This window comes from Oryzias latipes, chromosome 1, assembly GCF_053564925.1.
Source record: "Oryzias latipes strain Hd-rR chromosome 1, Olatipes_Hd-rR_3.1".
Classification (NCBI taxonomy): Eukaryota; Metazoa; Chordata; class Actinopteri; order Beloniformes; family Adrianichthyidae; genus Oryzias; species Oryzias latipes.
Window position 1 is genome coordinate 22387864 of NC_136237.1, and position 14265 is coordinate 22402128.

Genomic DNA, 14265 nt, shown 5'->3' on the forward strand with positions numbered 1-14265 from the left:
AGTTATTTTAGAAGTTGCTGTTAGTCAGATGGACAACTGCAGGTCCATAGGCATAAAGAGTGAGGCTTGAATGACACGACATCGCTCACTGTATCTGTGAATCTGCTTTTCACCAGCCTCTATTTTTAGACTGAGGAAGTGTGGGCCGAACAGGTAACTGAATCAAGTCATCAAAAAATCTGACGGGGGATTTCATTTAAATGCAGTTTTACCTCTATGGCACACCTTCTTTCACATAGGTGAAAGACGGCATTTAACCCTTGTGCTATCTTAGATGACCCCACCCTTACATCGATGTGTTCTCCCTTCCATGACAAAGGTGGAAAGATTTCATGTAATCCATGGACACCAGTGAAGATCACAAATCATTGAAGAAAAAAGGTTCTGTCTGGTGGGTCTAGATGACCCAACTCCCAGTGTTAAAGTGTCTAGGATAGCACAAGGGTTAAAATGTGTAATCAACGCGCTTTGGTAACTTACATTTTATTCAAACGGGCCCTATCCCAGTTGGGCCAAATTTTCAAACCCCAGATTTCTGTGAGGCCAAACATTTGGATTGGCTAGAAAGACAAAGTTAAGTCGTTACCACTGACTACATAAGAGAACTGGACAGAGTGTGACATCATCTAAAGAAAGTAGTTTACTTCCTGCTTCAACAAAATTAACCAAATTCAGTCGCCAGTTTTTCCCCCCAATAAAAAAGCCGCCACATTGCATTGGTCCGAGTTGGCCTGAGTCACTGTTTCTACGGCAACCACTCTCACCAATCAGGAAATGTTTCAGCATTTTACACTTACAGTTAGCAGATTAAAACCTGTATGGTTTGCGTAATAAAGGTTTATATTCTCAGAAACACAACAATCAGATATTTATGAAACATGGTGAGGGTTAAGCTTGAACTGATATACACAGAAGACTTTCTTACAGCTTAATGCCGTGTAAAAAACACACACACACAAAAAAAAACATTGAAATGGTCATTTTAGAACATTTATTTCATGGGAAGAATGCATAATAAAATAAGAGAAAATAAATCTTTATTTGACATTGATCAGGATCTCCAAAGGTTAAAAAAAATGACAAAAGGGAGGAAAACTTGAGGCCCCATGGGAACATCTTGAATCCTCTCCTTAAGTTACTGTAACCACAACGTAAAACACAATGTGAAGCAAAACGCTTTGAGAAATGAAGGTTTTTGCATTGCAAACAAGGTCTGACATGCAACACTGAGCAAAATGTTAAAACCAATTGAAACCACAAAATTTAAAACCCATTGATAACCTGAAGGAACTAAACTTGGTCGTGACTCAGATTAGGAAATGAATACAACAGGTATATGTTTATAAAAAAAAAAAAGGTGTGATGTTTGTAAGTCAGCCCCACTGGAGTGTTTGATTTTTCTTTTAATATTAGGAGCAACGGTACACAAACGACTTGTTTTTTAATGTTGTTTCTGCTGTTGTTGACACTGATGCTTGTGTTTCTACATTAAGAGCACAAAGAACAGAAACAGTAGAAATGTGTCTAAAATCTCATGCAAATATTGTGACAGGAAATTATATCATCAATGTGCCTCTTTATAATCAATAAACATTTTTTTTTAAATAGCAAAGCAAAAAGCAAAAAAACAAAAATGCTTGGACATTTTCACGGCATGCTTTGGGTTTTGATGCTTAACGCCAACTAAAACTACCTCGTGGATGAGACCATGAAAAGCTACAGCGGTGACATTTTTTCCTTTGGATTTCTGAGGATCTCTCCTTGAGCTCATGGATACCATGTATAAGTGGGCAGAGGAGAAGGAGCTCAGACACCATCCTCTGTTTCACTGTGACATTACTTGGCTGTTGCAGCAATACATATATAGCACACCACTCTTCAGTGAAATCCCTGTTTTGCATCACAATCGTGCATCTTTGGACTTTTTTTTTTTTGGTTGATAAAAAATAAATTCAATGTATGGTTTGCGCGTGTGGCACAAACCCTACTTGTCAGTCAAAACTCATGTGTATGTGTGTTCACAACAGTTCATTAGTAATAATGGACGGTGGTGCTGCTTTGGCGGCTTCTGAGCACTCTGAGCCCAGATGGAGCAAACGCACTTAAAACGGTCCTTGATGAAGATGAAAAAGTGTCCATAAATATCTCCATTTTTGGTTTTACAGCATCTCCACATAGTTTTCAGGGATGAGGCCCCTCTTTCCCTCTAGCTCCCCCTCCAGCCACCCCGGCTCTCTTGACTGGATCACTGCAGGAGAGAAGACGGCATCACCAGGGGTGGACCAACAGAATCAAAAAGGCAAACTCTGGCTACCACTGTTCAAGCAGAGGAGCATAAAATGTAGGAAAGTTACAGCGTTTGCAAAAGAAAGTGCATGAATTATGTTCTAAAGTTACTTTTCTGTCTATCTCAGCACTGTTATATGAACAATGGTCTAATTTTCTGTCTTACAAAATAAAATAATTGTATCAATAAAGTTTTTAAAAAACAAATTAATCTTAAATTGAGGGAACATGTATTAGTGAGTAGAATTTTTTCTTGAAAAAGGGTTCTTGGTCAGACCATTTTTCTTACCCCATTGGCAGATACATTTTTTTTTAATGAGGTAAAAATATTTGACTTATTTTTAAGGGGCTTGTTTTTGATGTTACACCACATATCTTGGCCTCCTCTCACAACGTTACCAATACAGTCTTTTATAGTTTTTTGGAGCTTTTTATTTTAAAATTTGAAAGGGTAGGAAGAGATACTTAAAAGTAAACTGAACTTATCAACCATAATTTAAAGTAATGAATATTTTCTATGTTAAGACAAAAATCTAAAGATAAATTTAGTTAAGGTCTTTTCTAAGGCCCACTTTTAAAGACAGACAGAGAAATAGATAAATCTATTGTTAATCATTTTAAACAGTCTTTATAGGTTAAAATATTTGACCTTAACCATTTTAAGGCAGAGGTCTGCAAACTCCAAAACCTAAGATTTCTTACTGACAGTAAGAGAAATTTGCCTTTTTTTCAAAAAAAATAAAAAATCAAATGGTTTATAATAGTTTGTAACTTTTTGACAATGGTTTACATGACTTCCTTTCAAAATAAATCACTCACAATCCTTGAATTCTTTTCAAAAGTATAATATGGTGTGCCTCAAGTATAAATTCTGCCTGACCTAACATAACTCCAATTGATTTTCTGTAGAACATGGTGTTCAAAAATCTTTTTTTATATTTTAGTACGATTTTAGTAAACTCTGAAGCTGCATTGCTTGATGGGTTGCTGGAGCATCATGGAGACTGTAATCCAGTACTGGCGGAGTGATACATACTGTGCTTCGACTGTTTGAACTGAATAAAGTTCGACTGTTTTGTTTTGCTTAATGTAGTCAGAAAAATATGTAACTTCTTAAAATACAAACCATTTTATTTTTCTTTAACCAGAGAGCAACACAGGAGAGTTAAAATAGTCACAACAGGCTCTGAAGACCTGTGCTATGAGGGATAATATGATATTGTTGACTTTTTCTTTGCAGAGCACTTACAATAATATACATATTTTTCATATGTAATAAAAAAAACATTTGATATATATTAAAGTCAAGATTAATTTTATCAGTAAGATGAGAAGAAGTTAATTTAGCAGGAATGCGGCGAAATTTGTGTAGGTTTGGTAACTTTGTAACAAAAAGTAAGTGAGGATGAAAAGAAAAACCATAAAAATACTCTCTAATACTCACAAGCTTTAAAGCTTCCTTAAAGTTTAATTTCATATTGTTACTCATATTAAATCTACATCACAGTGAGAGTCCCTCTGTCTGATAAAAAAGGAAATCAAAGACACTACAGTGCTATTTTGCCCTGAGGACTACTAAAGCTCAGTTGAGCGTCTCTCCATGGACTCCAGAGGACAAAGCAGGTCCTGGCCCTGGTTCTTTCCGGTTTTCCCTCTCCTCATCTCGTCTTTCTGTTCAACTCCAGATCAGATCAGCTGCTCAGCTTTCTCCCAAACCCAATATGTGAGTGCTGTTTTTTTTCCCTCTCTCTGCGACTGGTGAGGGCGATAACACTTACCAGCATTGAATATTGCACCGGCCTGGAAGGAGAGCTCCGAGTCGTGCTCTGCCTCACACGGGTACACCGCCTTGGCTTTCCTGCCGGTGACACTGAGAAATGAAGGCAATCAGTGAACTGGCGGAGCTCTGAAAGGGATTACGGCACAGTTCAATCTGAGCATCAGGTCTGGATGTTCATTCTCTCACAGGCCTGAAACAGCAGAAAAGGGCCAGCTGGGAAAATGGGCAGAAGTACTTCAAAGAGGAGCTGGACTCTAAACGGGAGAGCGCCCCAACCTTTAGTGTGGACAAACCAGGGAGTCAAAGCCCCCTTTCATGGACATGTGTACATGTGCACACACATGATAAGATGCTCGGCCTTTATTATTAACATTTTATTTTATTTTTTCCTGATAAAAAGCCAGGAAAGCAAAACAGACAACACTTTCACCATGAAGTAATGGAAAAGCTGTAAAGGTGTTCTAGGCAGAATAGACATTTACCTTCACGGTGCATCAGCTTTTGCATTTACAACTGTGAGCTTAGAAACTGTGTTTAAAGACAGGTTGACATAATAAAGGACTGTATTGATCGCTTTTTTTTAATGGTTTTGTAAAAATGTGCACTTATGCCGCTAAATGGTGATATATTCTAGTGGCCTCAAGCAGTGAAAGGTTGTTTTGGCCAACCTTCCAAAATCCTCAATGGTAGCTGCTTTTATTTTGAAACTGCGCCTTCAACATTCGATGCACGATAAGCCTTTCTTTCAGCTTAAAAGCAACAAGGTGGGAGTGGAGGGGAGAGAGAAAAAGATAAAGTGAAGGCGGCGGAGAAACTTTTCTGCATGCAGATTTGTCAATACAAGAGTACAAAGTTCTGAAAGAATGACACTCGTGGAGCTGGAGGACTCGAATGTGAACGTGTCTTTAGTGGACTGGATGCCTCTTTAGCTTAATTCAAAGTGAATTTAGCTTTCAGTTTTGTTATGGAGGGGAAACGGCTACGGTGTTGTCTGCACAGTCCCATCCTGTTCACAGAGATAATATTTGGGGTTTGCAAAAGAGTATTCAAGCCACTTCAGTGCCATTAAATCCCTGAAAGGTAACAGCATAATAGTAACCGGTAAGTTAAATGCATGAAACTGTGAGGTGAAATACCGATGGAGAAACAGTCAAAATAGGCTAGCTAGTAGGGATGCAACTGACTTGAATGTAAAGATCAGACAGGAAAATGATGACAGAAGAAATTCAATTACAATCTCATCTCAGAATGTAAAAATTCTGTTTCTGTTTCTTAAGTGAGAAAAAGAAAGTTTTATTTTTCAAGGGCAAATGCTGACATTGATGCAGAGTTGCAGTCTTTATTTTTGTCCTATTCAACACTTTTTTTTGCAGAACACCTTGCAAAATAAACTCAAAATGTTTTCTTCATTTCACAGGACTGCCTTATTGTGAAGAAGCAACGCCTTTAAATCAGGTTGCAAAGAAACGCTTTTGGTCCCTGTTGTGTAGACGCGGTGGGGAAAAGACACATGAACCTCAACCTTCCTGCAGGTCCACATGGTGTCAACCTCACAGCCTGGTGAAATGGTGCAGACCATGTTTGTAGGATCCTACAGAACCTCTTCAATCACAGCCTGAGGCAAAGACTCAGAGCGGAGGAACACGCTCTGCCTTTAGCTCTTTTTTTTTTTTTTTTTTATATATTATCATCTGACCTCGAATTGCTTTACATCGAACTCTAAGTCTGGGAATAGTTGTTACTGTATGAGTTAGCAAAATCTTTTCAGGAAGTTTGCAGTCCTTGGTTGGAGATGACAGTTTTGGCCTTCTTCAGTCTTCTAAGCAGACACAAACATAAAAAGTTAAAAAGTAGAAATGACTAAAAAAAGGGCCCGTTTCCTGGAATTTGCAGCTGGTCCACAGATATTTGTCTTTTTGAAAAGATAAATACCCCACATTTCTTTTGCCATTTTCTCAGTCCACAATTTTCTGTGAGCATAAAATGTAATATTTATTTGCTTACTAGAAAGCTGATCTGATCGTTTGTCAAGATGAGCATAAAAATGAAAACATAAATTTAGTCATGGCTGCAGAAAAAATATGCTGATTGCAGAAGCATTTGTTTTTTTTCACTAAAAGAAGCCTTTTAAGTTTTCCTTCCTAATATTTCTTTTAAGTGTTTTAAACTAAATTTGAATTTCCCTTTAGTTGGAAAGCGAATAGAAACTATGAAAGCAAAAGTAAGGAGAAAAAAGTATAAAGAAATACCTCTCCTCTGGCTTCTCCTTGTCTTTTTCTGATGCGGCTGTGCTGGCAAGAGGCGGACTCTCACTTGGAGCTTCAGGAGCAGAAGAACAGGCTGCAGCTGTAGTGGATCTAAAATAGAGAAACAAACAAACAAATAAACAAATAACTACAGCTCACAACAACAAGGGAATAGCTCACATTAGATGTCCCTCAGTCAAGAAGGAGTAGGCAAATCTTTTTTTCTGATGCAACTCTTCTGTGCATTCGTTTACATACCGTAATTTCATTTTACTGACACAGCAGGATTAAAAAAACATAGTCAAAATTGTTTTTATTGACGAAATTCAACATAGATCAGCACAACCTCAACGATCAATATGCTTTTCATGTTATTTCTTTTATCTTTGCATCAGAATATCCCTACACTTTAAAATTTTAATGTAACCAGAAACATTTTAGCACTACAAGATCCAGTTTGGTTCAAGGAATTTAACATTATGAAGGATTTTGAAGTGGACTGTAGATGCTTGACTCAAGATTTTATCACAAGACTTCAAGACTATGTGCTAAACCAATTGTTTTTCCATGTAGTATTATTTTCTAGAAAAACAAAGGATCAAATGAATGCCAATTTCACTGCAAAGTCATTCAAATGAGCTGAATTAGTATTTTAAAAGGTTCCTCATTGCTGGAAGTCAAGCTAACATGGACTAAAGATTAGCTAGCATAGGAGCTACGATAAAAAAAAGTTAGGTGCGAGAGTTAGTAAAGTTTTCACACTAAATTCTTTTTCTAGAGTCAGGTAAAAACCCTTTTCTCTTTAAATACTAAAGATCAAGTGGAAGCCCTGAGCAAAGCTTTATCAGGCACTAGCAGCTTAACTTTACATTGGTTGTTAGGGACAACAAGTTCATGGCTATCCCACAGAATAGAGGTAGGGGACCCTGGTGAAAACAAAGTGCAGCAGAGGAGAGCTGGACTCTGAGCCAAGCATCCCTCTGTGTTCCATGCCTGCCCCTGGGCCAGCGCTAATACAGCACATAATGAGCAAATTGCTTCTAGCTGCCGCTCCCATAGAGACGTTAATAAAGGCAATTAGAGGGAGCAGCTGGGGAGGGGCTGGAGGTTGTGGAGGATGTTGTGAGCAGGGGGTTCTGGCGGAGGCAAGAGAGAGGGATGGCCTTGAGGGAGAACGCACTCGGGGATCTTTTGGGACAAAGGTGTAGGTGAACACTCAGTCCTGAGCTCACGCTCTCTTTCTCTACTTTGCATTGCCCCCCCCCCCCCCCCCCCCCCCCCCCCCTCTCCTCCTCTTCACCATCCGCTGCCTCCCTCTCAGTGTGCTTGTCCATCCCCAAGTGGTAGTTGGTGCCTGGACTGACTGCGGGTGATTTATAGCTCTGCAGCAGTATGAGGCCACTGTGGTGCTCAGCTGCTCCACATCAGCATGGGGGGACAGAGCGCTGCAGTGCAGCAAATCCACTCATTAAGCTGGGTCCAGGCACAACCACTGTCTGCCTGGGACGCAGCCAAAAGGAGGAGAGGAGCACCGCCACCGGCCCACCTGCAGGAGAACTGACAACGCATGCACTGAAAACCCTGAGTAAGGGTCCACTTTTAAAAAAATACACACACAGACTTTTGACTAAAGTCAGCAAGTCTGGGCTGCATTCAAAGACTCACTCCAATAAATAATTGTTTTTTTGGTGTTCTGAACATGCTTTTGTGACATTTTTTCAGATGGTGGAGGACATAAATTAAGAAATTTAAGTTAAAAATTGCAGTCCTGAATATTTCTGTATTCAAATCATTGTGAATCAGGATCTGACAACAAAATGCAGAAGCTATAATCGGCAGGCCACAAGCTCCCTGCTCCGCTCCATTCTGATGCATTCACTTGCAGACAAATAGATCCATGTACGTGTTTGTTTTCTTTGTCCGAGCTGGTATCACATTTAAAATTAAACTGATAGATAGCTCCAATATTGCTCGCCATTTTTGATTCACTGCTAATATTAGCTTGGGGGCGTGACTAACGGGGCTAATGGGAAAGTGTGTAAATAGATGAATGAAGGGGGCGGGCTGATTCTGTTCCAAAAGTCCAGCCCACAACTCAGAGTTAAACTGATTATAACTCCGGAGGCCCGGCAGAAACTGTGTCCTAGAAAACATCACAGGTTGTTTTTTTTTTTGCCTTAAAACAGCATAAGAATAATTTAAAAACTACTTGGAAAGCTTTTACAATAGATTAAAAGAGGATTTGAATGGGACGTTAAAGGATTTGTGCAAAACGTCTGAAAAACATGGAGAAATAGTAACCATCTCATAAATGTCCATGTCAAATGTGTAAAATAATTCTGTTATTTCCCCGCAAAATTGATAGTGCCTTTATTTTAGGCAGAAGGGTGAAAACTTTCTACAAGGATTTGCAGCAACTGAAGCGTAATTTTCAAGATTTTTCCTGATATCTTGTTTAATTTATGTGCATAAGCAGTAAAACAAAAACAAACCACGGTGCAGGTCTTCTGATTCAGCACTTTTACATGAAAGTTCTTCCGCATTTTTCCTCACATTGCCGAGTCAGTGGCAGAAGGAATTCATCACCCCGAGTGAACTCCTGCTACTGGTTTCTGCTGCCATTTTCACACAAAGGTTGGCTTAAAGTCTGGAGTCTGGTTTATCCTGGCGTGGAGCGACGTTGGGATGAGAGCGGCTATCAGCCTTCTTTCTTACTTAAAGAAGGTGTGGGATTTATTGGTGTTTCTCTGAGAAGCAAGGATCAATTCTGCAGCCAAGCTGCTCACCAATTCTCCGCCTGTCTGGGTGGGCGGGAAATAAGCCCAAATCCCCCTCCACCCCTTGGTCTCATGATCCATAGCTGTCTGCCTGCGAGAGGCCTGGAGAGCTCGGGGTTAGGGCAGTCCAGAGAAAGGGAAAAAAATATACGGGGGTGGGCAAGTCTAAACCGAGAGGACTTGAGGCAAAAAAAAAAAAAAAGGGCTGCTGTGGGAAGCTGTGACTGAATTTAAGGAGAAGAGGAGAAATGAGGCAAGTCATTGCAAATGACACGCCATAAATTGTGCCAAAGTCCGGGGAAAGTTTTTGCAGGATGTCATGAGTCATTACACATTTGTGTATGGTAAGGCAGACTCAAAGTCTTCTAGGTGCACCTGAGTGCACAGCAAAACACAGATAACGCATATCTGGGACTGGCTGGAAGCAATCTACTGTAATTACTGCTGGGTTTGGGCTGAAAATGGAACCAAATCCCTGGGTTCGATGCCAGGGAGGTGCTGTGCCAACAGGTCTCCACCATCTCACATGCTAAGATTTATGAGTGAACAATGCCAGGGCGACACCCTGTGACATATGGTGCAAGTCTTCATAAAGGGACAGGGGCTGTGACTATAAGGGTAAACAAGATGAATATCTCTCCTATGTCAATACGATTTACACGGCCAACGCACGGCCACCTGTCTTCCAAACAAATAAGGGCTGAGATTTACGACCTCCTCCAGGTTGCTCCTTCCGTCCTCTAACATGATGCTGCATACGAGGGAGGAAAAAGGAGTTGTTTACCTAAGGAATACTAAGTCTTGGTTGTCTAATTCTACACTTAAAAAAAAAAAAAATACCAAAAAAAGCACAAAAAGAGGTCAAACAAAACGAAGGATTGTCATCGTCCTTCGTCAAGGAGACAGGTGGGTTTGCTTTTGCATTCCAAGTGCATTTGGAGTGTAAAGAGACGAGGGGGGCACTGACAGAAAGTGTTTTGAAGGTGAATCTGCAGACATGATACAACAGACAGTCTAACATCTGCAGCTTAACCCAACAGCTCATCTCGCGCATCAGCATTCGACACGAGTCTCGAGGTGGAAACAACAAAAAAGAATCAAGGACTTAGAGAGTGGGGGGCAAAAAGACAGACCACAAAGAAGGATAGCGCTGGATCAAACAACAATGTGGCAGATTAAAGTCAAGAAAGAAAACCTTTAAACCTTTTTTCACCGCAGTTATTGGTCAAAATACCTGTTGATAGATGCTAAAGTCTCTTTGACGGTTACAGTTTCATTGCCGGTTGTGGGACAAAATGCTAAATAAGGTCATTAAGTCCAGGCTTGTTTGATTATTTACTTTTTAGGCTGAACTAGTTAAATACTTCAAAAGCAGATTCTGATTTTCGCAATAAATTTCTAAAAAATAAAACAAATAAATACAAATATTATGCATTTTGTTGAGTTATTTTAGAGACCATAGTGGGTTTTTACCATTGACTGTATATGAGTAGTGGACTGACTGAACCCTTCTCTCATGGCGTTCAAAACAGGAAGTACCTGTTAGCTCTAATAAGCCAAAATCCCATAGACTTCTATACAGAAATAAACAGCTGTAACTCAGTCATTCTATATGTCAGAATAACAATTCTTGATCTGATACTTTTTTTTTAATGTTCTTGCTAATCCTTTTTTTCCCCACAATATTTTTCTTTATTGCAAGTTATTCAAGTTTTAAACTGATCAATCAGACACCTCAATAAAAGTTGGTGGTCTCATGTTGAACTCTGGAGCCCGCTTTCAAGTGGTAGAGGTGCGGCCTTCTAACATGCTCTCTTCTGATTGGTGAGAGTGATTGCCACTCAGACCGACTTGGACCAATCACTGCGTACCAACATCGTCTAGCTCTAACATGGGGGCGTCCACATCACAAAAAATGCCAACTTGAATTGACTTGATGGAGCCAGACGTAAGGCATTTTCTGTGCATGACGTCACACTCACTCACATACATTCAATGGTTTTTCCTATATGAAGAACAGTTGTGTTTGCATCTTCCAAGCCTTTCAGAGTAAACAAAAGTGTATTCATAGATAGATATAACAAATATATTACCTACACTAATATTTCCTACACCAAAGAACGATTTTTAAAAAATGAAATATCAGTTGTTTTTGCAATTCCTTTTCCTACCTGGAATTAAAATGGTTCGATTTCTGAGGCACAGACTTTCGTGCCGCTCATTTAATGATGTCAGCCTAGAGCCGGTCTCGCCAGCGTGTCAGAGTTTTTACCCATGAAAACAAATGACATCTGAACTCTTGCAAATATGGATGTGCATATTGTGCACATAAAATAAAAACGTTTTTTTCGATCACCAGTTGCTCTGTGGAGAAAAGGTTCGCGTGTTAGCCTGGGGGTGGTGCTGGCTGCACAGACTCACCCTGGAAGGTGCTGTTCCCCACTTTCATACCTATGAACGGAAATACCCGCTCGCTTTTGTGGAATGCTCAGAAATGCGTGAATGAAACAAAATACCGCTGTGAAGTTGTTTTTCGTAAGAAATTAACATTAAAATACACTTAAAAGATCAAAAAAGTTGATTCTGCATGATATAAGCCTTTTATGATTTATGATCACAAACTAATTTCCCTGTAGATTAGACACGCTTGTGTACCTGTATTAGGAGTATGAATTAGTTTGAACATTTAATCAAAAATGTATTCACCCATTCTAATTGTGGAATTATTTAGAATGCAGCATAAAAAATGTATAAATCTGATAGTCAATTTATGCAACTAGCAACTACTTTCAGTCATAATAACTAGTTTAAGTAAATAAAAATGATATTAGGCGTTAGCATTTGAGTAGTAATAGGTTTCTTATTACTTTGAATTTGGCAGGGAAAAGGAATTTAATGACATATATTTCTCAAACACATAAGTTGAATGTCACTCCTGAAGGTGCACTTGCATGCTTAACATTTGTGTGATGTTACAGCTCCAAGGACAAGTGTAACCTGGGTGAAGCTGCCACTCTCAGCCTGAAGGATTCTAATGAGCATGATGCTGCAGAGTCTGATTTACAGTCTGCTGCTAAATAAACAAACAAAAAAAAAATCAAAGAGCTGCACTGAGTTGACATTGGAAATCTATTTTTTTTTAAGTTCTGCAAACAGGAAACTCCTTCTCCTTGAAATGGGAGAAGTACGCCAAGTGAATGGACAGATGGATGGCTGGACTGGATGGAGCAGTGATAATATCTGGCAACACATTAGTACTCTAGGGAATTACTTTTCTAAGGAAGTTCCTTACCTTTAAACTACATCATGTACTATTATGTATACAATGGTGTAATCTATGCGTCTCGTTTGTGACTTAACTATTTGGAAGTTGTAAGGAAATACCTGCATTTTAAGTGGTGACACAGTGGAATATTGATTTGAGACTAAGGCAAAGACAAACACTCACCGGGAGCTGCTGCCTGAGCTCAGGCTGGAACACAGAGTTGCATGCTCGGTCTTCTCTGTAGAAACCTCTGAGGCCGAGGCCGTCGATGACTGGGACGATACGGACTCGTTGCTGCCCATTGATGTCTCATCTGTCGCCAGGCTGCAATTATTCCCCACCGCTGATGCACACAAACACAAAAAAGCAGCAACAATAAATCAACAAACATAAAAGAAAACATGCATTTGCTTCACATTATTTACTGTATATTTTCTCTTTTCTACTTTATTTGTGCTTTGTAGTTTAGGAAGTCTGGCACATCCACCCATTTTTTCAGAACTTTTTTAAAAATAGATCTTCTGGTTAAAAAATGGCAATCAAATATTCATGGATCATTAACTTTTTTTAACTAAAGTTTCAGTGAGAACTTGTCAAAATGAAAAAGGCAGTAAATATATGGATATTAAAACTATTTTATTTGTGGTTTCAGAAAGTTTCACAACACCAATTAAAGAATCTTGTTTGAAAATTAATTACAGATTATATATATATATATAAAAAAAAAAAAAACGTCCCTCTCACCCTCCGCGGGTGGTTTCTCCTCCAAGCTCGGGTCCTCTACCAGAGGCCTGGGAGCTTGAGGGTCCTGCGCAGTATCTTAGCTGTTCCTAGCACTGTGCTTTTCTGGACTGAGAGGTCTGAGGTCTTTCCAGGTATCTGTTGTAGCCACTCCTCCAGCTTGGGGGTTACTGCCCCGAGTGCTCCAATTACCACGGGCACCACTGTCACCTTCACTTTCCAGGCTTTCTCCAGTTCTTCTCTGAGTCCCTGGTATTTCTCCAGTTTCTCATGTTCCTTCTTCCTGATGTTTCCATCGCTTGGCACTGCCACATCCACCACAACGGTTTTCCTCTGTTCTTTATCCACCAGTACAATGTCTGGTTGGTTTGCCATTACCATCCTATCAGTCTGGATCTGGAAGTCCCACAGGATCTTTGCCCTCTCATTCTCTACCACCTTCGGAGGTGTTTCCCATTTTGACCTTGGGGTTTCCAGTTCATATTCTGCACACATGTTCCTGTATATTATTCCAGCCACTTGATTGTGGCGCTCCATGTATGCTTTACCTGCCAGCATCTTACATCCTGCAGTTATGTGCTGGATTGTTTCAGGGGCCTCTTTGCACAGCCTACACCTTGGGTCTTGTCTGGTGTGGTAGATCTGAGCCTCTATCGCTCTGGTGCTCAGGGCTTGTTCCTGAGCTGCCAGGATGAGCGCTTCAGTACTGTCCTGTAGGCCAGCCCTTTCTAGCCATTGGTAGGACTTCTTGATATCAGCCACTTCAGTTATGGTCCGGTGGTACATCCCATGCAGGGGTTTGTCCTCCCATGAGGATCTGTCCTCCAGCACTGTGTCCTCTGCTCTCCATTGCCTGAGACATTCACTGAGCACACTGTCATTTGGGGCCTTGAGCTTGATGTACTCATGCAACTTGGATGTTTCATCCTGGATAGTGGCTTCTACACTCACTAGTCCTCGGCCTCCTTCCTTGCGGCTAGCATACAGTCTCAGTGTGCTGGATTTGGGATGGAACCCTCCATGCATGGTGAGGAGCTTTCGTGTTTTAACATCCGTGGTCTGTATCTCTTCCTTTGGCCATCTTATTATGCCTGCAGGGTATCTGATAACTGGCAGTGCGTAGCTGTTTATTGCCCGGGTCTTATTTTTGCCATTGAGCTGGCTTCTCAA

General features: G+C 40.2%; 1 protein-coding gene across 1 annotated transcript in view; it reads right to left on the reverse strand.

Moving 5' to 3' along the window:
* Positions 1-976: 976 nt before the first annotated feature.
* The window catches only part of LOC144994257 (rho GTPase-activating protein 10-like), a 48346-nt gene continuing 35057 nt past the window's right edge, over positions 977-14265 (reverse strand). The window contains exons 20-23 of the mRNA XM_078951378.1: positions 12538-12697; positions 6316-6423; positions 4065-4156; positions 977-2248 (exon numbers count right to left, since the gene is read on the reverse strand). Of these exons, the coding sequence (XP_078807504.1) occupies positions 2160-2248; positions 4065-4156; positions 6316-6423; positions 12538-12697 (449 nt within the window). The 3' untranslated portion in view covers positions 977-2159. The remainder of the gene's footprint in view (positions 2249-4064; positions 4157-6315; positions 6424-12537; positions 12698-14265) is intronic.